The sequence below is a fragment of the Thermoascus crustaceus genome (assembly GCF_041956765.1).
Source record: "Thermoascus crustaceus strain CBS 181.67 unplaced genomic scaffold VTN00scaffold_9, whole genome shotgun sequence".
Taxonomy (NCBI): Eukaryota; Fungi; Ascomycota; class Eurotiomycetes; order Eurotiales; family Thermoascaceae; genus Thermoascus; species Thermoascus crustaceus.
The window spans coordinates 1,263,611-1,287,137 of NW_027192535.1; the positions used below are offsets into that span (position 1 = coordinate 1,263,611).

Here is a 23,527-nt window from a genome sequence, read left to right on the forward strand (position 1 = left end):
GCAGAACATTGATGGCTTCCTAAGACTCTATGCCAATGATTAGACAATAAATCGACATGCTTCTCAAGTCATAATCATCCCATATATATGGCTAGACAGACTGCGAACACTGCCTATTGTTCTTCGAGTCCATCAGAAATCCAGTCATGTTATCAGCAAAAACATGTACATTACATGCAGTAAGGTGGCTAACAAGTCGAGTTATATAATGTTTAGGGGAGCGATCTCTTCAGCCACGAGAGCTGAAAGTCAATTTCGTTTGACTCTTCGGATCCTGAACAAGGGACCAGAAACCAAAGATCTTCAAGCCCACTTTCCAAGTACTCCCATCAATATCATACCGGCGACAAGAGAAAGCAATCCGACGCTCGTCTTGACTATACCCGAGTCCTTAAGGTCTCCATACAACCAATCATGACTCCACATGTCGACGAGCGCGACCCAGATGAGAATGCCTGCCGATATCGCATCGAGTGTTGCGATGGTAAGAATAGTATCTCGGTCATTGCCATTGAATGTGTGGATCACGCCCAATCCAATAGCCATTCCAATAGGCGTTATAAGAGCGAAGGCGGTGCCCATGAGGAGCTTATTGACCGTCTTGGTCTTGACCAAGGCAGCAATTCTGGCGCCCAATGCAAGACCTTCGAACATTTGATGGAAGATGATAACAATGAAAAGAGTGGCGTAACCGGAGTCGCCAGCAACAACGAGAGTTAACCCGATGACTAGAAAACTTCAGACACTGCGTATAATGGACATTCAAAGGTGCGACCTATACATACGGACTGAATGGAAAATAATGCCAGCTTCCATAACCAGAACGCTTAACTTATCATCCGGTCTTGAAAGACCGTGGTGGTGATGGCCAAGTGTAGTCAGACTAGGCCCTTGTGCAGGTTCAATGGCATTAGCACTTTGTGATTTATCTATGCGTGTCGGCTCTGTGTCGGGACCTCCATTTTGAGCTGCCGCCTGGCCCCTTGAAATAATGAAGCGGTTGCCGGAGCATTCTACCAAGAAGCAGAGAAATAGTCCTGCCATCGCTACAGCAGTCGTCGTGGCTTCATACGAGAGCTCACCGAGGCATTCATTTGTGAACATCAGTTGGGCGTGGGTAAGAAGCTACACAGTGTAAGCATCCTGGTCGACTGTTCCATTCGATAACAACTCACATGAACGAAAGCGGTCGATATCATCACACCTGTGCCGAACTGCTTGATGATGGTGAAGACAATTCCATTCATTTTCGCGTGGAAAAATCGTGAGAACAAAATCGGCCCGAATACTGCAATGGAGCTCGACACTAAGATGACAAACAAGGAGCCAATACGTAAGGGAATGTTGTATTCACGATCTCTGCGCTCGCAAGACGAAGAATGGCTGCTCCCAGATTCGGAGCCACCTACACAATGCCTGGAAGTTTCAGTCAGATGTATCTAATAACCAGCCAAACAAGTTAACATACTCGACACCTGCATGAAAATGGCAGTTTTCCTCTTGACCATGCTCCTCATGACCATCTTCGTCATCGTCGTGACTTTCGGTCGTGGAAGTCCCTCCTGCAAGGATCTGTACTTCCTCACTTTCAGGGCCCAGGCAATACCTAAAGGATTAGCGAGCAAAGCCAATTAAAATATCGAAGCACTCAAGGCAGAACGTACTGGTCTTTGCCGTGAGTATGACAACCAGTGTACTGAGCCGCTGGTTCTCCCGTTCGTGTCCCAGTCACTTGCACCTCTTCACCATTTTCGATTATACAAAATCTATCGAAATCAGTAAATCCGAGATGAAATTAGGAGATATTCAAAAGTTTACGTTTGGGTGCTATGTTTATGACAATCTGTCACAGCAGTCACCTGGAAGGTGGTAGTCGGACGGGGAGGGAGACGGGCAGGGCTGGTGATACCCGCAGGGCTGGCTTGGCTGACTCTGGTTGAAGTTGTAGGCGCAATGGTATCGACAGCTGTCATCGGCGTCTCTTCGCCATTAGGGCCATAACAATACCTGAATAGCCAGATAAGTATAAAGAGCCCGAAAAGAGGAGAAGCAGCCTACTCGACATCGCCATGGCTGTGGCATCCACTGTAGCTCTGCGCTGCAGCAACGGCTGCGTTCTGCAGCACTAGAAATGAGAGAATGAGAGAGGGTGAGTTGAGCTTCATTGTCTCAGCTCAACAGATGAGACCAATGCCAGCGAAGATTGTCGTCGAAAAGGTAAAAGGAGAAATGATGAGAAATGTCTAGATTTAAGCACTGAAAGATCGAGAGACAGGAGTCAAAAGGCCCAGAACGAAGGAAGGAGAGGGTAGAAGCGGATTTATCGAGGTTCGCAAAGCCAGGTTTCCTCTGCGTGAGACACGAATAATGAAGGGAAAGAGAAAAAAAAGTATTCGATATTGGAGCAACAGCGACTACTTACATTAGACAATCGCAACAGCGATCCAGAGGGAGAGATAGAGGGCAAAAAAAGACAAAAAAAGAGAGGTTTAGGGGCGCCACATCCCATTGCCTGTCACAATATTACTGAACCCCACAAGCGCGGCCACAGAAAGATGTTGCAATTTGCGACTCTACCATGAGAGCGAAGTAGGGATCTGTCTGTTTCTAGATGCTTAGTATGGGTGGGGACTGTGGGAGAGATGGACAAAGGCGTAGAACAGGTGAAGGGAAGTACGGAGTACATCTAGTACCTGCTGTACTTACACACCACTAAGAACCTTGATATCCAGCCCCGCCAGTAGATGAAAGGGAACAGGTCGACCATCGAATGGCGGAATCAGGAGAGGCGTGAGAACCTTGGGGACTTCGGGGGGGTCCGCGGCTCTTGGCAGACCGCAGGAGTCATAGCGACCGCAGGCGTGTGCCAGAGGGAATAGTACAGGCAAGGGTGATGATAAGAGAAAACATCCCTTCACGTCGAACTGGGTGCCAGATCAGCTACAACTACATGGTCGAAGCGGGTAACTTAGGAGGAACAAGCGTCAATGGGATGGAAGATGGCGTATATCTGGAAACGGCTGAGGCCGGGGCTCTTGGCGGACGCGCCAAGGCGCCAAGGCGCCTATCCCAAAGGTCCCCGCCAGCGGAAGGCTTGGCGGCGGCTTTTGCGGCTCTGAGTGTTAAACTTCTAACAACAGTCCTTCCTTCTGCTACCAAGGTCCTAGAACTTCGTCTTCGGACCTCTGAAAGAAAACATCTCGCCCTGTCATTGATGAAAACTGCCAAGACGGCTGATCCCCGAGAAACACATTACCCTACCCTGCTACTTGTATCAACCCACCTAGGTACTCATTTGCTTATCATCCTGGATTACTTTTACGAGCATGAATGCACGGGCCATTTTTTATCCGAGCTTTGATGTATTATTTGATGGAAATTTTTACTTTTTCTGTTCTTTCTCGGTCGAAGGTTTGGAGAAGGGATCGGACTCTCAGTTTTCTGAGCGACATAGGTAAAGATTAGATCGATTAAGTGTCGTGATGTTTCTGACAACTCTCAAATTTGGATAAAACCAACTCATGTCTCTGCTGAGATAGGTCCAGTGTCTGGTTTGAGTGAATTTCTTGGTGGGTGTTTAAATACAGTGTTAGAAATGGCATGGACTAGGCATCCAAAACAGTCAATGGGCTCCTCAGTCCTGATTAAGGAATGAATTTTTGCTTCTGCTTGCTTCAGCATCTTCAGTTCTAGTACTCCTTAAATGTGAATTGTACAGTGTAGTATTTGTACAGGCGATTTGCTTCATCATCTTCGGAATCCTTAATACCAATGCCCAAGGGAACAACGCCTAGATATGCACCAATTCCTTCCGATGTTTTTCAGATTGTGTCCACCCAAATAGTTCCCAATGGCGATTTTTCTCTGTTCTCAAATCCAATACTTTATCCACCGCAAATATATCCCAGCAAAGTCAGTATTTCGACTAATCTAACACAAGGTTTGGAAACCAAATCCACTAATTTTATTTCCTACTTCTCAAGAACGCCGCAACCTGTTCATGCCTCGTGACAAAAAACATACGCTTTCTATCCGACTTCCACACTAGCACGCCTATCTCCTCCGCATAGCGGCACGGTGCTTCATACTCTGCGAGACTAACAAAGTCCTTGAATAAGAACCCAGGGGTTGCCTTGATCCGATCGCGCTCGAGCTGCCACAACCGGATTTGGTCTACTACAGTAGGAGGGAGGACAGACGGCGGCATACCCAGCGTATTAGAAGTAGTCTTTGAAGCATTGTGCTTGCGCATCTGAGGGTGTGCATGTGTCGATAGGTACGAGATGATCTGATCCGCTGTGATGCCCATCTCAACTGCACGGCGCACGGATTGCCGGGTAATCTTGCCCGTGACAAGGTTCGGAAAGCGGTATTTTAACGTTGTAAAAAGCGCGATGAGGGAAATCTGAAGTGGTGAGGAGGTGTAGGCGTAGAGGCGGTAGTTGGTTTCGATGATGATGAAGCCTGATCCAGCCTCACTTGATGCGCTTGACGGGGCAGAGAGAGTCCCTGAGATGGCATTACTCAAGGCACTAGAGTCGGAGGTGAGCGTCGTGGCCAGACGAGTAGGGTAGAAGCGAGTTGCTTCTGAGAGTGGAGAGTGTTGGTATACGATTCCAAAATCGGTGAGGTCGGTAAGAGTGCGCAGTTGAGTGGATGTAAGGTGCTTCTTTTCATAGGATTGACCTAGTTCAAGACTGCTGAGAAGAAAGATAAACGAGAGGACCTCGACACTGTCCATCCCGATAGCTTCAGCGCTCTCAACGTACAGGATGAGAATATGCCAGACCTGCGTGTTGACATCCTGCAAGACGAACGCGAACCCATCTTGGGTGATTTCGACTTTCCGATCTCGAATCTCAACAAGATGGCCAGCCTGAAGAAGCTGTTTCACGCCTTTACTGAGGTTGATCGCTTCGCGTTGTATACCAATCCCGCTGGTCCCCACCATATATCCTAGGACACTTTCCCACTGCCGTCTTGCATACTCATCAAGATCGGCCACAGATATGGGGATCTCGTCCGGCCGGGAGCAGGGCACTCCAAAAGACTGATTAGTCTGACCCCCCGTAAGAGCCTGCCGCAGGGATGACGCGAACGGGTTGGTCACCATGTAAGCTCTAACATTGTCTGATGTTGTGGTGTTCGAAAGGATATGGAGCCTTCCGAGGATTGAAAGCGCATTGTCTCGTTCCCTTTCAAACCAGTCAATACTTCGCTGCCCGGAACCCAGAGCATTGTTTGTAATGCAATGCTCACTTCTTGCTTTCTGGTTTGGCCCACAACTCTAGATCTGCAGCTGGAAGAGGATCTTTCATGTAAAGCAGGGCCATTACAAAGCATTTTGCTGGGTGCTGTCAGACACAGTGAGCTACCTAAGAAGCAAACGAGCAAAATACATACCTAGATCAGGCAGCATACGCCTGAAGATCGCTAGAGCTGTGGACGGCTGCTGGTACAGCTTGTAAAAGACCGTACCAGGCAAACCCTCTAGATAGTCGAATGAACGTGAAGAAGTTGTAGACATATTGCCTGTGAGCACGGCTAGGTCACAGTATAACCTCTGTCATCTTTCTACCATATCGTGATTGCAACCTATAGGCAGGAGTGGAAGCGTCACTGAGCAGGCCAGAACGAAGAGCTTCTCCGGGTGGCGGGTCGGCACAAGAGCGTAGTCCGTCATCCTGACCTTTCCGATGTCATTGCCGAGGATACCAACAACATCACTTGTGTTGGCATCATTATTATTGCAGGACAGCCAGGACATCAAAAGGAAAAAAGAATGACTGCATTGAGATTTGTTAAGTCTGTATGTGGTCCATTCCATGATATCACTAATTGTGTTCCTAGAAGAGAAGCAATTGACACAAATTCCGAGCAGGTATGGGAGTCCTTTCGGGCTACTTCAGGATTGGAGCCGCGGTAGGTTGTCTACAACACTTCCCATATGTGCAAACTGATATTAAAGCAACATTTCTTATTACATAGACTCTTGGATAGTGTAAGTAAAAAATTTTTCCCTTTTCTGGGGTTTGCAGTCTAATTATATATACTATTGGGGAGCGTTCCATGTTTCGATCGATTTCTGAAGACAACTTGAACTTGTTGTCTTGCTGACTACTCCTTTCCTATGCTCTAGCTTCGTGTGACTGCAGCCAGGCCGGGTGTCGTAAACTTCGAACTTGACATTAAGAAGGAACACACGGTAAGTAACTCTGTGAATACTCCCGTGGTCGCTTTTGTTATGTGGATAGTTCTAGTCTGTCGTGAATGCACCTGCTATTTCTTATATCATACAGGTTAAGAATATGTGAAAAGAAGTTTATCTTTGTCCTGCTCTATTCTTTGCAGGCATTAGAGCCAACTTGACAATCACCACATTGCCGGATTCCAGTTTTCTAATTATCGATTGCCGTTATTAACTTCTTGTTCATTTCCGGCATCAATTGACCTTTTACAGAATCGACTAGGTATTCTCCATGGAGGCACCCTTGCCAGCATGGGTATGTCATCCAACTGAACTGAACCATCATGTACACCCAGTCCTAATAATTTTTGTTTAGTGGATCTCGGGGGCTCTCTTGCTGTAGCATCCAGAGGACTCTTTGCCACTGGTGTTTCTACAGACCTCAGCGGTGAGTGGAATGCCATAATCCAAGTCCTTATCAGAAGTCTGCTTGCTAATGCCAGGTTGATCCAGTAACTTATCTCAGCTCTGGGGGGAAAATTGGTGACAGGATATTGGCGGTGTGTTATGGAACTACCTTTGATTTTGTATAAATGACAATACTGATTCTCCCCTCAGGAGGCGACTTGTGACAAATGTAAGTTTTTTGTAGATTCATCTCGGTACACATTTTGCATAGCGCTGGCCGTATCCTTGGTTTTCAATCATCACACTGAATCACCACCCCCATGCACGACATATAGGCTGACATCATTTCTGCATCAAATACATGTAGTCGGTAAAACCCTCGCCTTTACCTCGATAAAATTCACCAACAGCAAGGACGAAATCGTTGCAAGGGGTAGCCACACGAAGTAAGTATTCATGGCCTACTCTTGTAACGCTCCGGATCCTAGATGGGTTTATTGGTCGTTGGCAAAGGTCTAACATATTACAGATACATTGCACTGGCCCATAAGGATCCGCAGAACATTGTAGAGGAGCTCAACGGGCGAGCTGCCTAGTGTCGTCCTTTTCGACCGATGCTATGATAGACAATGGAAAGTTTTTTTTCTCTTTATATAGCTTAAGGTCCCCTAGATATCGGCAGTCAAGTAGTGTAATCTCACAGATACTTACATCCATGTTCTAGAGGTGCATTATTTTATGTTCCTCCAATGCTCGCACATAATTTCGGATAAGGAACTGCATTCTTCCTTGGCACAAGTCGGAATTTTTGGCAGAGGATCAACTTGTCTTGTTGACTGAGAGTGACCACAACCAAGCTTAACCAGAAGGGATGATCAGGAAGCCTCACGAAACAACCCAAAGCTTTCCTAGAAAGTACACAATACCGATGTATACAACACCATCAAAGTCCAGGGAACTATGCATTTTCATGCGGAAACTCCTACTTCGTAATTCCAGTCAAAATGTCATCCGCCATAACACCCCCTGCGCTCCGCGGACTCCTGCACGTTCTGTCGCCGCAGCATAAGACAAGCTGTTTCTATAACAGAAACTTCGCTGTCTTTCTAGTGTGTTAAATGTCATTTTCATGCAGCGGATCTTCGTCCTCTTCGTCCCCGGCCCCCAACATAATCTCATCCTCATCAACGGCCTCTCCATTTGCCCTAGCATCCTCGACTATTACTCCTTCACCACCAAGCGACTTGAGCTTTGCTTGCGTCATCTCGTAGACATATTGTCCGAGATGCTCAATGCCCTCCATCGGCGTGCCTTGTACATTATCATCCAGGGATCGAGAAGTCGGAAACATCTCGCCTGGAACGAGCATAAGTTTGTCTGGACGCTGCGTTAGGATATCAAAAGCCGGCTTGAGCTCATAACAGGATTCAAAAACATCGCGTCGACCGAGAATATACAGGCCAAGGCGTGCGCGCGAAAGGGCAACCGTGAGACGGCGGACATCGCGGAGATAGCCGACTGTCCGGGTCCGCGTGAGAGAGAGAATAACATCTGAGATTACGAGTCAGCAAAAAGCATGAATAGATTTTGCGTTGAAAAAAGAAAAAAAAAGGCGTCGTCTTACAATCATTCTGCTCTCCCTGATATTTATCCACAGTGGTCACAATTTTGGGCATGCCAAATAATGCGTTCCTGGCACAGCGATGGTTTAGGACGTCTCTGATCAATGCCTTCTGCCCAGCATACGTGGTAAGGATCGATATAGTCGAGGCAGGATAACCAAGAAGCCGCATATACTGATAAATAGCTACGGCATACTCTGCCTCACCAAGATTCTGAATAAAATGGGGGGATGGCTCTCTTTCACCTGTGCCCTGGTAGTTGGGAACATTGATGAACTGATAATCGAATTGAAAACCAGCGTTCGCCTGCTTAAATTTCTGTTCGGTTTCGACCACTGGTAGATTTCCAAGTTGCTTATACCGCCACTTAAATAGTTCTGCAATGCTGGGTCTCGCTCTACCCTGTTGGTCGAGAGTGATAACGGGGACTCCCAGCCTCACTAACCTCAGGAAAAGGCTCTGCTCGAAGTTGGCATATTGGCGGAAGGCAAGGTTCTGGATAATAGGGGAATTCTGTAGATGGTCACCACAGAGTACGACTCGCTTCAACGGCAGCTCCCCGTTCTTCATATTTTGAAGAGCGCATGGAATAAAGCTTTCGATCTCTGTGATCTGTGCCGCCTCTTCCATGACAACATTATCATAATGAAACCCAAGGTCAGCAATCTCCTGTCGTCGCATCGCCGCATGCGTAGAGGTCATTGCAATTATTCTTGCCTCTTTGACAAGGAGATAGTTTGCTTTGTCTCGAGGAAGCCGCAGGATTTCGAATGGACGGATGTCCTCAAGTTCGGAGAACACCTTATCAATGTGCCGTTGACAACCAGCCGCGACATCTAAGAGGGTATCTTTGGAAGCGTTAGGATCGAAGACGGGCTGTGGTGCATTCGAAAAATATGCATGGAATGGGAAAGCTTCAATAATTTCCTCTTTCGAGCAATTCTCGGAGCGCGCTTTGTCCCAAAATTTAGTCCAGGCCGGCTGGACATAAACGGTGTTAAAATATCCAGCAGTTTCACAGGAGTTTCCATGTGCGCCTTGTGCCCCAATAGATATCGCGAGTCGATTAACTTCTGCGAGATAGCGCGCACGATTTTCAAGAAACGATTCAACACGCCCATACTTGCTGTAGCTGGACTCCGTTTCCAGTTCCTCTTCTCCGTGACCAAGCCGCAGAAGGTGCCGCTCATCAATATCGAGGGCAACAATTTTCTGGAATAACTGATTGAGAGCTTGATTGCTGTGTGCAACAAGCAGGGTCCTCTCGTTGGGGAAGTTGTGATAGATATTATTGATTATCTGGGTTGCGACATCCGTCTTTCCAGTGCCCGGAGGGCCAACGATCAAAGTGAGGCCCGGCTGCGTCCCTGATGAGATTGCCTCCACTTGAGCAGGAGTAAAACGGATACTATTGAATTTGGGAGCATCTACCGGGTATGGTCCAGGATTTGGCGGCTTGTATGTTGACACAAGCACTGAGCCAGGCGCTGTTTGAACTTCAACTTGATCCCGTCTCCTCTTCTTCGACGGATTCAGCGTGCCGGTTTTTGATGTTTCGTCGATGTACTCCAGGATATATGGTGGTCCAAAACTAGACGTTTCATTTCCCGAAGGTTCGATAGTCTTCCCAGGAAAACTTTCCACCAGATGTTGCCAGTCCAGGAAAGTATCCCTGAAGTCGACGGATTTGACTCGATTAGGCAACTCTGTATATCGAGCTCCGACCGGGTCACCGTACCCAAGGAAGATCTCCTGAAGCCAAGAAGGAAGGGCTATATCGGAAACGGTCAATTTCTGCATTGTCTCAAGAATAGGCTTGAAATTATTCTCCCTTCCTTTTCTTCTGGCGATAACATTTAGCAAAGGATAAATATCCTGTTTCCCGTTGGAAACTTTGTCGTTATCTGCTTTGAAAGCTGTTGCGTCCAAGTTCACGAGCAGTCTCCTGAGGCGGGGTCTGTGAGTATAGCCATTCATTTGACCAGGCTGAGGTTCACGCAACGGACGACCATTCTCATCGAGCATTTGGACAACCTCTGCTGGCCGAATATGCATTAGACGCGGGACACCGGCCAAAGAACGGTCTCTAGATCCGCTAAGCGGAAGTCGTGTCGGATTTCCTGGCTGCACAGCAAGCAGGAATACGACGTCATCTGGGCGGAGCGATTCCCACTCTTTCCGTATATTTTCACCCAAACGTCCCACTTCAAGAGCTATCTCAGCCCTCACAAAGGCAGGTATTGTCGATCCGACCTTAGGCGGTGCCACCTCAATAATGGCTGGCTTAGAGATCGGAATAGCCATTCGTGAAAAGCCTTCAAACGTCACGTCTCTATTCTCCTTGCTAGCAGTCGGCTGCATACGCTTGACAATCGCTTCCATGTCTTTGCGGACTTCAAAAAACGCTTCAGAGCGGTAAAGAACAAATGAACGCCACACGAAATCCCCCAAACTCAGATACTGAAGGTTAAGTTTCGGGATCGCAAGAGGCCTTGACCCATCGTATGTCTCGTTTCGCAGCAATGCAGGATCATAAAGGCTCTCCTCGGTAGGAGTCACACTCAGCCATGAAGCTGATTCCTGAAATGAAGGCTTGCGTTCAAAGAAAGACAGGAGTATTTCCAGATAGAGGCGTCGATCAGGTAATATCTGTGCCTGTTTTGGATAACTGGTCCTGAAACCAAGGTGGGAACACAAGCTATGTAGCTCAGAATCTTCCAGAGCAGCCAAATGACCCTCGAGCTCTGAGCGCTGTTCAATGGATCCATAATTCGACAACGCAAGAATTGTCAGCTTGTCCTTGAAGTATTTTATAGCGGTCCTCTGCAGCTGAGCCAGCTCTCGACAATGGATATCGTATACCGCCTGTGAAGAGAGAGGCTCGCCTGTGTAATCATCAATAGCAAAATTGATAAAATGTCTTAGCAGAGAATAGAAATCACGGAATAGCGCATTTTCCTGGTCGTGATAGAGTTGCGAAAGGCGGATTACGGGAAGAATGTTCAGGTCTTTTAACAGGGTATTGACGTAGCGCCTTGTTGGAAGCTGACTGTCTAGGTCAACAAGCAGCTCCAGGAACCGTTCGCAATATCGTAAGTTCTCCGTCCGATCCTTCTCTGAGCCGTTCAATCTCTGCATGAAATCCAAGAGCATCGTATACAGCCAGGAACGCTCGAATCTAATTCTAGCCTTTGTGGACTCGTCTGCGGCATCGTATCGCTTCGCGGCTGCTCTCCATGCTTTCTTCAGTGTAGGCGTCTTCTCAAGTACTCGTTCCCTAGCTTCCTCACTTGAAAGGTTATGCCATATAGAAATTGAAACCAGTGGTGCGCATTCCTTCCGGATTAAACCATTCTCAAGAGACTGAAAAGCGCTGATAATAAACGAGAGGAGGGAGAGTCGGGAAGACATAGAAATCGACCGATCAAGGCTCATGGAGAGGATACGGCGAAATAAGTTGGAAAAATCATCAGGTCTGTCTGTAAAGTGCTCTAATATATTCGGGTCAGCATTCTATGAAACTTTGCGTTCCTGATGCATAGCAACTAACCCCATGTTAGTAGATGCTCACGCTGCTTGATGCTTACAATGACAGCAATGAGCAGAACATGATAGTTTGACGCGTCTTCCGTATATGTTGGCCAAAGGAACCTACAGTAAAGTTAGCTTACACAAAAAAACCAGCGTGATGACCAGCAACCTACCTCTCCAACATATGGAGATTCTCCAAAATTAAGAGTGAGCGAAGAGGAAACCCTTCAGCTTCCAGTGGATCCCAGAAATCCTTCTTGATGGCATCCTGCTTCGGCCCGCGGACCTTGGACTGCGTGAGCCAGTGAGTCTTTGCAAGACTCACCCACCTGTTTTCTTCTTGAAAGTCGCTCACGGTCGGTCTAGTATCAAGGCTCTGCGCCATGGCAGAACACATTTGTAGACCCGTTCCTTAGAGGTTGAGTGCTCTCAAGGTTAGCCCGACCGGCCTATCTGCGCATGTCCCTGCAAACACGGAAGTATCTGCGCTTAAGCGTTTAGGTTCCGCAGAGCCGCATTTAGGTACTACCCCGATCTACTCAAAAGGCAGTCACCTGCAATACTTAACGGATTTACACCACTCGACGTCAACTTTCAAAGTCCCGCACCGTCTGCCGTGAGGATGTCGGATGTAGAATCTGTGAAGGCATACAGGAAGCTAGTCCATGATCTCCTCTCAAAAGCGACAGAAGCGAAACCTGACAAACAAATTGAGCCCCCATTGACGGAGGCGGATCTGGGCGATGCAATATGGCAAATCCCAGTAGATGAGGGCTCACTGAAGGCACACGGCCAGCAAGTTTATTATGCTGCTGTTGAAACAGCCTTCAGGGAAAAGTTCTACGATCTTCTGGTATACTCTCCTCTCTACGCTTTATTCAACTGCATTTATCATCTAACTGTCTTCAACTCTCCAGGCCACCACATCTATTGACGACCCTTCCTTCGTACAAGTATGGAATCTTCTCGATATCGTCTCTATATTCTCCGATAATGGTTCGTCGGTATCTAAATGTCTGTTTTGGCTGTACACGACCTAACATATTCTAGAACGATGCGAGCCTGGTCTGATATTCTGGCTAATCGAGGAGCTGCTTGATAGCCAGACAATTGACGGATGCCGGAAGGTCTTCGATTATCTGGAGTCGAGGAGAGAGCGTAACACTGCGGTATGTTCGCAAGGATGTTCAAGGATCCATTTACTGATATCGCTGTAGAAACATTTCAAGCAGAAGAGTTTGATCATCCTCCGGTCCTGCAATGAACTCCTTCGAAGGCTGTCTAGAGCTGAGGATACCGTCTTTTGCGGAAGAGTTTTCATTTTTCTATTCCAAAGCTTTCCACTCGGTGATAAAAGTTCGGTCAACCTTAGAGGCGAGTATCATACCGAAAATGTTACTACCTTCGATAAAATTTCCAAACCAGCAAAAAGAGAAAACGGCAAAATAGAAGCGAGTGCTTCAGATGAGAATATAGTATCTGGACGCACTGAGAGCCAGAAATTTTCCAGCGTGCAGGCACGACAGGATATAGAAGGCTCACCAGCAGTCAATGGCGAAACGCAGAAACAACCAGATTTCGCCGTTCCTGAAGGAAAGATCTCTAGTGCAGAGCAGCCCGTGGACTTGGATGCCCTTTATCCGATATTCTGGGACTTGCAGTCGTACTTTTCTGCGCCGACGAGATTATTCAACCCCCAGCACTTTGCGTCCTTTAAAGTAGGACTTGAAGCGACCCTTGACACTTTTAAGCGTGTCAACACGGACCTCGACAGTAGAGGTTTTGTTAAGGGATCCGAAGAACTCCGGAGGGGTACAAAGCGAAAGCGAATGGGAGATGAGAGCGAAATTGCAACCAGCTTTAATCCAAAGTATCTCACGAGTCGGGACTTATTCGACCTGGAGGTAATTCATCGAGTTGGCAATGTTTCTTCTGTATTCTGACCACGGATATAGGTGAATGATATTGCTTTTCGAAGGCACATTTTGGTGCAGGCTCTAATCGTCCTCGACTTTGTGCTCTCCCTTACGCCGAAGGCGAAAGCAAAACTAGCAGACCTGACAAACAAGTCCGTCCTATATAGTTATGTCTTGAGCGAGGATGATGTAAGTCTATCCTCATTCGTTTAATGGATTTCCCTAATTCCATATAGGCCAAGTGGGCAACACAAATCAGGGATGCCATCGCGGACTATCTCCAACAAGGTGTGGGCGGGAAATTTTACTACCGAATGGTGGACACTGTTCTTTCGAGAGACAAGAACTGGGTCCGCTGGAAGGCGGAAGGTTGTCCACTCATTGAACGCCCGCCTGTGTCGGTTGAAGACTACCTAGGTGCCCGGGATACTGCGACTAAGGTCTACGCGAACAAACGCCTTCGCCCTTCGCCAATGGGCTCGCTTGATTTGAGATTCCTTTCTGACGGGGAGAACCTAGCCAGCCTCGAACGCTTGAAAGAACCAGACCGGTAGGTGAGTCACTCCAAGGACAAGAAAAGGAACTAACTGCTTGCAAGATTTTCTACACCCGCACCGGACTCTTTTATGATGGGTATTGTCGATGACGACTTTGACATTGACATGGCCAAGACAAAGGAAGATAAGGACAATGCGATGAGAGCTAAAGCAAGCAAGATTTGGCGGACGTTGCGACTAGCCTCCAGGAGTAAGATAAACCAATTTGACAAGATCGAAGACGGCAAAAATATAAAGGTGCTGTTCGAAAACTCTCAGAGTCCCGAAGAACCAGTCAAAGCGTCGAACGACGAACCTGAGAATGCACCCAACAAACCTGCTCACGGGCAGAAAGGCAATGAGAACATGGTAGCGTCCGACAAACCAACGCCTCCTGCTGCCTCTCAGGACGGCAGGCCTACAGAAGCCGGTGTAAAGTGAAACGTACCTCTTAAGTCTTCAGCAAACAGGTGATATTCCATATTCATAGTATCAGAGGTCAGATTCAGCATTCAATGCGAGGCAGCTTAAAGCATGGCGCACCTTGATCAGTGTAAAAATTGCGCGGCATATTGTTGAAAGTGATCAATACTTCAAGGCAGTTCAAGGCAGATCTGCTGTAAAGTATCCATACTGAAGTGTCTAATTTTGAGCAGCAAGCCAGAACAATCCACATGTGGAATACCAAAACAAGGTAGACCAAGATCAGCAAGCAAGTCTGCCACCTGGATGAGGCATTTCAAATTTTCATTACGGGTGCTAGCTCGTCATTAGCAGATTTTATCCATGGTAGTTCCGAAAAGGTACTCTGGGATAGTGTGTCCAGTTCTGGTAGACAATGGGAGACGGAAATGAGAAGTTTTCTCATCTCGTCAAGCATAGGTTCTGATTTTCCACGTGCGCTAGTAGTAGAATGGCGGCATTCTTAACATTATTAGCCCATTGTTTGTATTAATAAGCCACTAAGGAAGACGGAAATTTTAGTCAATCGTTAACGCACACTGGTTGTCATAGAAACATCTTGGACCACCTCGAATATATGCATGTACAGTATGTACGAGCTGTTCAACATCTCTTCTGTAGAGGCACTTTACAGATGAATCTGGAGATGGGAGAACTGCAGTTTCGGCTGAATAGGAAGACGTCCAATTTTTAAGAGAATCCATGGACGATAGCAGCGTTTGCCAAATACTCCTGGCTGAAACATCCTTCAATGCATGGGTAATAGTGTCAAAATAAAGGAATCGTTTACCTCCATACCAGCAAAACAACCGGGTAATATCGAGAAAGCTATGATTTTGTTGAACTTGTCCTCGGAGCTTCATGTGTGTAAAGACATTTACCGCGTAATCTACCTAGTCGGAATGTGGTGTTCTGACAAAGCTGAGCTAGCGCGTCCCCTACCACCACAACAACCGACCAGAACGTGTCTCTGTTTCCAAATTCATTTCCACCATAAAGAGCTCTCGCCAGTGTCCCTCTTCCAGCATTCACATTTCACTTCTTTACATATATCCACTGTGCATACATCTCCTTCTCTTCTTTTTGTGTCTACTCCTTTAACAGGTGCCTAGTTTGACAATGCCTCCAAAGAAAGCTGCGGCTACGGCTGCAGCCAAAGCTTCTGCAAAATCTGCTACCGCAACTGCAACGAAGAAAACTACTGCTGCTGCTGCGACAAGAGGCGTCCAAGCCACTGCTAAGGGCAGTCGCAATCTGAGCACTGCAAAGAGCAAATTACCTGCAAAGACAAAGCAAGAGAAAACAGTCATCGCCAAACCGCGCAAGTCCTCGAAAACTGCTACTTTACCTTCCGCTCCGGAGCCAAAGAAGCGCAAGGCAGAAGTCACTGATGAAGCACCTCTACGGGAGCGCAAGAAGGCTCGTGTTGCAAAGCCTAAGCCCAAGGTCGTAATCAATCAAGCTCCTACCACTAAGCTGAACGTGTACGTCTGTGGCGAGGGAAGCTCCGGGGAGCTTGGTCTGGGGACAGCCAAAAATGCCGTCGATGTCAAACGTCCTCGTCTTAATCACCTCCTTTCTGCAGATGAAATTGGCGTTGTTCAGGTGGCCGTTGGCGGCATGCACTGCGTTGCCCTTACTCATGACAACAAGATCCTCACTTGGGGCGTGAACGACCAAGGCGCATTGGGAAGAGACACAACATGGGAAGGGGGGTACAAGGATATAGATGACAACAATAAAAGCGACTCCGACTCAGACGACGAGAGTGACAGCGGGCTTAATCCTTACGAGTCTACCCCTACTGCTATCCCGTCCGACTCTTTCCCAGAGGGGACTGTCTTCGTCGAAGTGGCTGCGGGTGACAGCTCCAGCTTTGCTCTTACGGACGACGGTCTGGTGTATGGCTGGGGAACGTTCCGGGTAAGATTTCCATGCTACAGCGGATGCACAAAGCTAATTCTGGATACAGAGCAATGATGGCATTCTCGGCTTTGATCCTGAGCATCGCGTCCAGAGGACACCGATTCTCATCCCATCGCTCAAGAAGATTAAGCATCTGGCTTGTGGCGATAATCATGTTCTTGCTCTTGGAGATAAGGGTGCTGTGTTCTCCTGGGGTTCTGGTGAACAGCATCAACTTGGCCGTCGCATTGTTGAACGCAACAAGCTGAATGGCCTTCAGCCCCGTGAATTCGGCCTCCCGAAGAACATTGTACAAGTTGGTTGCGGAGCGTTCCACTCTTTTGCTATTCATGAATCTGGCAAGGTATATGCCTGGGGTCTCAACAGCTTTGGCGAGACGGGCATCCGTGAAGGAGCTGGGGAGGATGAAGCCGCCATCCTCCACCCTACAGTCGTCGAACCCCTTTCAGGAAAGCAAGTCACGCAGCTATGCGGTGGTGCTCATCATTCGCTCGCACTTACCAGTAATGGAGATTGTCTCGTGTGGGGCCGTGTGGACGGCTACCAGACCGGTCTGAAGATTGACAGCCTCCCTGAATCTGCGGTCATCAAGGACGAACGTGGCCGCCCACGCATTCTTATTGACCCCATGGCCGTTCCAGGAATTAAAGCGAGCGTCGTAGCAGCAGGCTCCGATCACTCTCTTGCCATTGATACTGATGGCCGTGCCTGGTCCTGGGGCTTTTCTGCTACCTACCAAACTGGATTGGGGACCCAAGATGATGTGGAAGTGGCCACAATTATAGAGAATACTGCTCTTCGCGGGAAGAAGCTCAACTGGGCTGGCGGTGGCGGGCAATTCTCGGTTTTCACTGAACCTGCTGGTGTCTAAGTCTTTTCTGCTATTTGAGTGTTTATTTGTTTAAATTGGTGGCTTATCTGGACGCCTTTCTCCTCAACAAATGTTTCTGGAACTTTTGTATTCCTGTGAAGGTTTCGTGCGTATTCCGCTCTGTTTGTTCTTTTCTCGTTTATGCCATCCGGGTACATTTATCAGCACGCGCAACCACCCAAGTCAATGGTCCTAGTTGTGGTTGACTTTTGACAACGTGCGTTGCCCCATCTTTTTTTAATACACTTAAGAAAACTATTCGTATTCTGTTTCAGGACCTTAATCATAGTTCGCTTTAAGTTTAGTACCACTGCGCTTCCGGTGAGCGATGATTTGAGAATAAAATATTGTCAAGCCACAGAAATAGTATCCTCAAGGTGTGAGTAGAAATTGGTATCATTTTCATCCGTCAGACGCGACCTCGTTAACTTTGTATCCCGCCTATAGTAAGGAATTATCGACATGAAACAAGGGTCAGCTTTTGGAATATCACATGCTTCTAATAGATGATCGGCTATTGGAGAATCTGCAATTCTCTCATAGCCTCAATATCATCGTCGAAATCGTCGTTGGGGGACAGGGACCTAGCATCGGTTTCCGTTAGATAAGTATGACGATCGGAGTCCAGGTTGGCGCCCTCCTCAACCAGTAGCGCTTCCAGGTCATCATCCACGGTCATGGTTCCATTTACAACGTCTTTTCGACCATCGTCATCTGCCGAAGAGAATATTTCCCCGTCCTCTCGGGCGCTGCCTTCACATAAATGTCTTTCCTCCGTTGAAACGCCGTTGATAAGCGAGGAAGTGTTGTCCTTCATCGGCTGCCCGTCACTATTATTCAATATGTCCATCTCAGATTGTGGCATCGTCTGCATTCGGTTGTCCGAATCGGTCATCAGGTTATCCAATGGGAGCTGCAAAGCGTTCGGGCTTCTATCCAAGGAATGGAATTCCTGAGAAGAGTCATTGTCACCCTTATCCATTTTTGGTTTATCCTCATCGATCCATTCTCGTCGCATAATCTGAATCCGCTTTGAATGCCCCAATTTCTCGATTATCGCAAGACCGTCAGCAAATTTAGCACGAGGAAACAAGTCATCGAGCCAAAGCTGGTAGAAGTTAAGCAGGCGCGCTGCGTCTTGGAACTGGAGTACGGTCTTGTTATTGACAGAATCGTCAAAACAGCCTGTGTTCCACTCTTACCTCGTAGCCTTTGCCCTTGAACTTCAACTTTGCTTTCGCCGAGCTGCGTAGTTTTGGGATACCTGACCGCGAAAGTAGGCTTAAACGAGCCGTCAGTATACAGACTTCCCAATGTGCTTTTCGAGGATTGAGGCTCACCAAGCCTCATCAAGCTTCGCAATGGGCTGCCTTCTCTTGGAGACCTTAACTTCCTCGTCCAGGCCTAAACCGGCACCTGAAGCAGCTGTTGCAGAAGGCTTGTGAGTATCGGCATTTGCTGCCTGGGATTTTGTATCAACGTCTCTGAGCACTTCATCAAGGCCGACATCGTAGTCGAAAAGATCACCGATGTCATCCGAAGGAAGGGCCTTGGGGCGGCCGTGCGCCGCCTTGTCGTCACGATTATCGGTCATGTTGCTAGAAGGTCGATGTCGATGCTGGCAAAGTACAGGTTGATGTTATGTCATAAAGACAAAGACTTTTTTTCTTTTATCCGTGGTTAATGGAAAAGTAATTCTACCTAGGTTACTTTAGCTGGGTAAGGTAGGTACCTACCTAATGTACCTTAGCCGTGAGGTAAGTATCGAGATAAGGTCAGTTAGGTGCCAATCTAGGTATCCGAATGCCCGCGCGTCATGGACGCGACTGACACACGGTCGAAAGACACGTAACGGTTGGGGGCGTGGGCACCGGCAGCGGGCTCACCCGCAATAATGCACCATGGGGTTACCTTGCGGGAGTGGACAAGAAACTATACCCATACCGGCTAGACACTTCTCCAAGAGCCGGGGGTCTTAGCACCACCTCCACGTCCATAAGGTAGGCCCGACGACTCCACGGTCCGTCCAGGTTCATCGGCCTATAACCTGAGGAATATTGGGCGACACTTGCGTGAAAGCATGGCTGCCGAAAACCAAAGGGTGCTTGTTCCGCCCAAGCGGGCCAATACAGACTATCCAGTATGACGCTTGAGTCCCTGTGGTGGTGAAAGTTTCTTGCTAATTACGCCTACAGTTGATCGACTCCGACCCGTATGGTCTCCAGCCACCCTGTTTATACCCGAAGACACCTGACATGATTACAGGCACTTGAGACGAGTAATTAGATATGCTAGGCCATCTGATTATGCAGTGGCCGGCGGTATGGCCGCTATCTCCCCTCTTGCATTCTGGGTGATGGAAAGAGTCAGCCCATCTCATGTGGGCAAGGGGGGATTTCCACCTCTAATGCGGCTTGCAACAGCCATTGGCCTACTTGGCGGCTTGCATATCTTTTATCAACGATCCTGCAGTACGTCAAGGGTTCACAATGATCTCGTTAAGTTGGCCATCGAGACTTATCCATAGGTAGACCGCTTCTACGGCTTCACGGAAAACTCGAGAGAGGTAGAAATGGATATGCGGGAAATGGTCGATAAAGTGAAGAAGGGAGAGCCACTCTACGGCACTTCAAAGCTATCGCCATACCTTCAGAGTGTGGCTGCTAGAAACTCTCGCTATTCAGAGCTGTTTGTCCATGTTCTTCCTTGGTTTAACATTGTCAACCATAATCATGTATGCCCATCTGAGTCACCTGCATCTTCCCAATGCGTACTAATTTTGAGTCATCCAGCACGGCGTTGACACAGCCAAATACTATCAGCAAGCCGAGAGGGAACTGGAAGCGGAGCGCTTGGCCAAGGCACAGTCAGCATGAAGCGGCCGAGGATCGAGAGACAACTGTGAATCAAATGCACCTCGCTGTCTCTTAAGAATTTGTGTGATGTCCCTGGTAAAACGTGATTCGAACACTTCGAAGTATTAAAGAATAGTATTTACATCCCCATTCGTCCCATATCTCGAATCCGAAGATTTGACTTTAAGCCGCTCTATTGTAGCGAATTTGACCATGGAAGTTAGGAAATCCAGGGAGCTAGCATTGCTATGTGATCTGTTTATCATCTGTATAGTTTTCTCTGTAATTATTTCAGGGTTCATTCCCAAAGCTGGTTTTTAATTCCCTGTTCTTCTTGGGTCGAGGATTGGGTGCTGGAGATCATGGTCATTAGTGACCTAAGGCCTTATGTCCTGATAAGATCGAAACTTACCTTTTTCATTTTCTTGAATGTAGAACCTACGCAGCAACATGATCGCTTCTTTGTGAAATAAGCCACTATAGACTGGATATGGTGGATCTATTCCGGGACTAGCAGAAACCCATCAATAAGCACTCTTTTTTAACTGATGGAATCTTGCTGGGATATGACTAACTCAGAATGCAATGACAGCACGCTTCCTGTGCCTCCAAAACGTTCATTGGCGCAACCGAAATATACTCTTCTTATTTGATATTGTCGGAGAGCGGACGCACACATGACACAAGGCTCGACTGTCACGTAGAGATCCGTGTTTCGCAATATCGACCTTGGGTACGTTCGGAGCACTTCCTCGAGAGCTAGGAACTCTGCATGTCTGGTACCCTGTACCGGTTCAGCTGAGATGCATGCGGCACTAAGTAGTTGTAGAGCACAAGGATAATAGTGCGACGAAATTGGCTCAATAAATTGCATATTGAGCAGTCCACCTTGGGCTGCTGCACTGCACCCGTGAATGAATTACTCGATGATTGAAAGGACATACATTCATAGATCTGTTTGTGTCGTTCATTCCGGAGCCGACGATTTTCCCATTATAGACCAAGACACACCCTACGGGCGTTTCACCTGCCTCTAACGCCTTTTCGCCCTATACACGTGCATTAGCATCTTTATATAAAATGGAACAGAGATAGCAATAAATACCATCAGTAAAGCCTCCTTCATGAATTGCTCGTGTTTTCTTTCATCAAGGACCAGCTTTTCAGGACTTTGCTCGAAGCTATTAGTCAGTGGCATTTTTGATTCAATCCATGCAGCAACAATTCTCCTTGTCTCTCTATGATTCGAAGGTAATATGGAGTAATCGATGATAGACTCTCCACGAGACACTAATATTGCGTAGTCTATGACAATTACAGCTTTTGTAAAGCCTGGCGTCCTTCAGTAGATTCTCAAGAAACCACACAACTCAATGAGCTATGTTCTTCAAGACCAATAATCAATAAAGGGGTTTGGGAGCGTAAAAATGATTGCCCGTAGGAAAAGACCTGCGAAGATATATTGATATTAGCATCAAGGTGTCTGAGAAACTGAAGTTATAGACAAAAAAAGAATTAGCCCAGATAGTTAAGCGCTATGTAATCAAATCGAAAACGTTTTGCGAAATTTCCACCACCGATTAAAGAAAAAGGAAAGAAAGATCATAGAGAAATCTAGATATTTCACAACAACGCACCCTCTGCAAGCAAAAGGAAAGTCTTGGTTTCATACCTAGATTCAGATGTAGTGATTGCCGTTGATTCAGCATAAAACCTTTTGACCTCGTGGTTGGCAAATCGAGAGGTGTGCTTGTCGCAACTTGTTTGTTACTGTATGGTTTGTGCGTATTAATACATCGGAACAGGGATGTATTATCGATCGCCCGGGTGGGCGGTCCACACCAAACTTTAGTCCCGTCCTAAGCATTTGACTGTTGCTAATCTCCGAAGTTCAAATAATCGCTTATGGACGTTGTATGCATGCGTCAGTCATGGCTGCTTATGATGTAACAAGATCTCGATATCTAAGACCAGGAAATGGTAGCTACAAATCGACAGAGCCTGCCTCATCTATTCTTGCAGCGCAACTCGCGCCGCACCTATCCTCACAAGTGGGCCAAGAGCATCATTTGGACCGGGAGACATTCTCTCAACTCCGCCACGAGCTCCTTAAGGCTAATTGCAGCCAGTTGCGTCTTGACGACAACGTCACAGACGTCAATAAATTGATATGTGTTGTTTTAAAGGCTGGCCTCGAATATGGTCCCGCGGACAAGCTTCCCACGAACGACGAGTTCGAAGGGCAGATTTCTGATTGTCTGGACATTATCCAAGCGGCTATCGAGAAAGCCCCTCAAGCCCTAGTTGAAATTTCTGACCCAGAGCTTCTGAACAAGGATATACATGCACCTTTATATGCTTGGCTCCTTGTTCGCCTAATCGAATTGTCATGCAATTGGAGCCAGGAGCACATCCAGGAGAGGATTCATAGCCTACTTTCGGCCATGGTTTGCTCTCAATACAGACAGTCACGGGAATCTCATTCTTGTCACTCTATTTCTGAACTTTTGCGAGCTTGTGCAACAGGTACGTGGCCCTTTCTACATAAGGATCGACGCAAGCCTTATATTAACCTCTCCAGACATGCTTCTTTCAGTCGAAAGTGTAGACTTGTCGCAGAACTTTCTTTCGTTCAATCTCTCCATCCCTAGTTCGCGAGGGCATCTTCTGGCAGAAGTAGAGAGATTTGGCCTCGCTCGTGACCTTTTTGGAAAGAAAATCACTCTTGGGTCGTTTCCTTATGTGGCTGCTTCCCTTCTCCAACTCCTAGATTCTATGGTTCCTCCAGCATCACTCTGGAATAATACAGCTCCTATCATTCGTCAGAACCTGGCTTGGGCTCTGAATGGATATCAGAGACTATGGAAGATTATTGTCCACTGGATTCAGACCACAGGGCCAAGCAGCTTTCAATGCAAGAGTCAACTTTCCATACGGTTCCTAGCATGTATTCAAAGGTGCCACGACGCCTATTCGTCACTAGGCAGAATTGTGTCACTTGACATAAAAGTGACATGTGTCTGGCTTCAAAGCCTGGCGGATTTACTATCATTGGAGTTGTTTCGTCAAGAATCGGCGCTTCAGGCTGCCTTTTGTCAATTCGTTGACAGCATTGGACAACTTGCACAGCAGTCTACCGTCATCAGGGCATGTATTGAAGATATCCTCCTTCCGACTTTATGGGATATTAAGAGCGACGACATTCTATTTGGA

General features: G+C 47.3%; 9 protein-coding genes across 9 annotated transcripts; 4 read left to right on the plus strand and 5 right to left on the minus strand.

Annotated features, from left to right (window-relative positions):
- Window positions 1-303: 303 nt before the first annotated feature.
- On the minus strand, window positions 304-1,749 carry VTN00DRAFT_10436 (uncharacterized protein; the record flags this gene model as incomplete). The annotated part of the gene is made up of 6 exons (XM_069427092.1): window positions 304-728; window positions 786-1,125; window positions 1,176-1,416; window positions 1,469-1,606; window positions 1,665-1,696; window positions 1,747-1,749. The coding sequence occupies 6 exons, from the start codon at window positions 1,747-1,749 to the stop codon at window positions 304-306; spliced, it is 1,179 nt and encodes a 392-aa protein (XP_069284198.1).
- Window positions 1,750-3,964: 2,215 nt separating this feature from the next.
- VTN00DRAFT_10437 (uncharacterized protein) lies at window positions 3,965-5,527 on the minus strand (the record flags this gene model as incomplete). The annotated part of the gene is made up of 3 exons (XM_069427093.1): window positions 3,965-5,195; window positions 5,260-5,347; window positions 5,404-5,527. The coding sequence occupies 3 exons, from the start codon at window positions 5,525-5,527 to the stop codon at window positions 3,965-3,967; spliced, it is 1,443 nt and encodes a 480-aa protein (XP_069284199.1).
- A 255-nt stretch (window positions 5,528-5,782) lies between these two features.
- VTN00DRAFT_10438 (uncharacterized protein) lies at window positions 5,783-7,191 on the plus strand (the record flags this gene model as incomplete). The annotated part of the gene is made up of 10 exons (XM_069427094.1): window positions 5,783-5,809; window positions 5,882-5,922; window positions 5,989-6,001; window positions 6,140-6,205; window positions 6,461-6,503; window positions 6,564-6,635; window positions 6,701-6,747; window positions 6,806-6,824; window positions 6,963-7,041; window positions 7,125-7,191. 10 exons carry the CDS (start codon window positions 5,783-5,785, stop codon window positions 7,189-7,191), a joined length of 474 nt encoding a protein of 157 aa, XP_069284200.1.
- Window positions 7,192-7,709: 518 nt separating this feature from the next.
- VTN00DRAFT_10439 (uncharacterized protein) lies at window positions 7,710-12,133 on the minus strand (the record flags this gene model as incomplete). The annotated part of the gene is made up of 4 exons (XM_069427095.1): window positions 7,710-8,146; window positions 8,220-11,708; window positions 11,768-11,868; window positions 11,922-12,133. 4 exons carry the CDS (start codon window positions 12,131-12,133, stop codon window positions 7,710-7,712), a joined length of 4,239 nt encoding a protein of 1,412 aa, XP_069284201.1.
- Window positions 12,134-12,370: 237 nt separating this feature from the next.
- VTN00DRAFT_10440 (uncharacterized protein) lies at window positions 12,371-14,641 on the plus strand (the record flags this gene model as incomplete). Its single annotated transcript, XM_069427097.1, has 7 exons — window positions 12,371-12,601; window positions 12,666-12,744; window positions 12,799-12,917; window positions 12,966-13,652; window positions 13,704-13,853; window positions 13,901-14,214; window positions 14,263-14,641. 7 exons carry the CDS (start codon window positions 12,371-12,373, stop codon window positions 14,639-14,641), a joined length of 1,959 nt encoding a protein of 652 aa, XP_069284202.1.
- Window positions 14,642-15,781: 1,140 nt separating this feature from the next.
- Window positions 15,782-17,459, plus strand: VTN00DRAFT_10441 (uncharacterized protein; the record flags this gene model as incomplete). Its single annotated transcript, XM_069427098.1, has 2 exons — window positions 15,782-16,585; window positions 16,635-17,459. The coding sequence occupies 2 exons, from the start codon at window positions 15,782-15,784 to the stop codon at window positions 17,457-17,459; spliced, it is 1,629 nt and encodes a 542-aa protein (XP_069284203.1).
- Window positions 17,460-17,973: 514 nt separating this feature from the next.
- On the minus strand, window positions 17,974-19,053 carry VTN00DRAFT_10442 (uncharacterized protein; the record flags this gene model as incomplete). Its single annotated transcript, XM_069427099.1, has 3 exons — window positions 17,974-18,603; window positions 18,662-18,740; window positions 18,800-19,053. 3 exons carry the CDS (start codon window positions 19,051-19,053, stop codon window positions 17,974-17,976), a joined length of 963 nt encoding a protein of 320 aa, XP_069284204.1.
- Window positions 19,054-19,539: 486 nt separating this feature from the next.
- Window positions 19,540-20,335, plus strand: VTN00DRAFT_10443 (uncharacterized protein; the record flags this gene model as incomplete). The annotated part of the gene is made up of 5 exons (XM_069427100.1): window positions 19,540-19,599; window positions 19,655-19,671; window positions 19,725-19,930; window positions 19,991-20,193; window positions 20,252-20,335. The coding sequence occupies 5 exons, from the start codon at window positions 19,540-19,542 to the stop codon at window positions 20,333-20,335; spliced, it is 570 nt and encodes a 189-aa protein (XP_069284205.1).
- Window positions 20,336-20,605: 270 nt separating this feature from the next.
- VTN00DRAFT_10444 (uncharacterized protein) lies at window positions 20,606-21,285 on the minus strand (the record flags this gene model as incomplete). The annotated part of the gene is made up of 4 exons (XM_069427101.1): window positions 20,606-20,667; window positions 20,727-20,824; window positions 20,890-21,098; window positions 21,259-21,285. The coding sequence occupies 4 exons, from the start codon at window positions 21,283-21,285 to the stop codon at window positions 20,606-20,608; spliced, it is 396 nt and encodes a 131-aa protein (XP_069284206.1).
- Window positions 21,286-23,527: the final 2,242 nt, after the last annotated feature.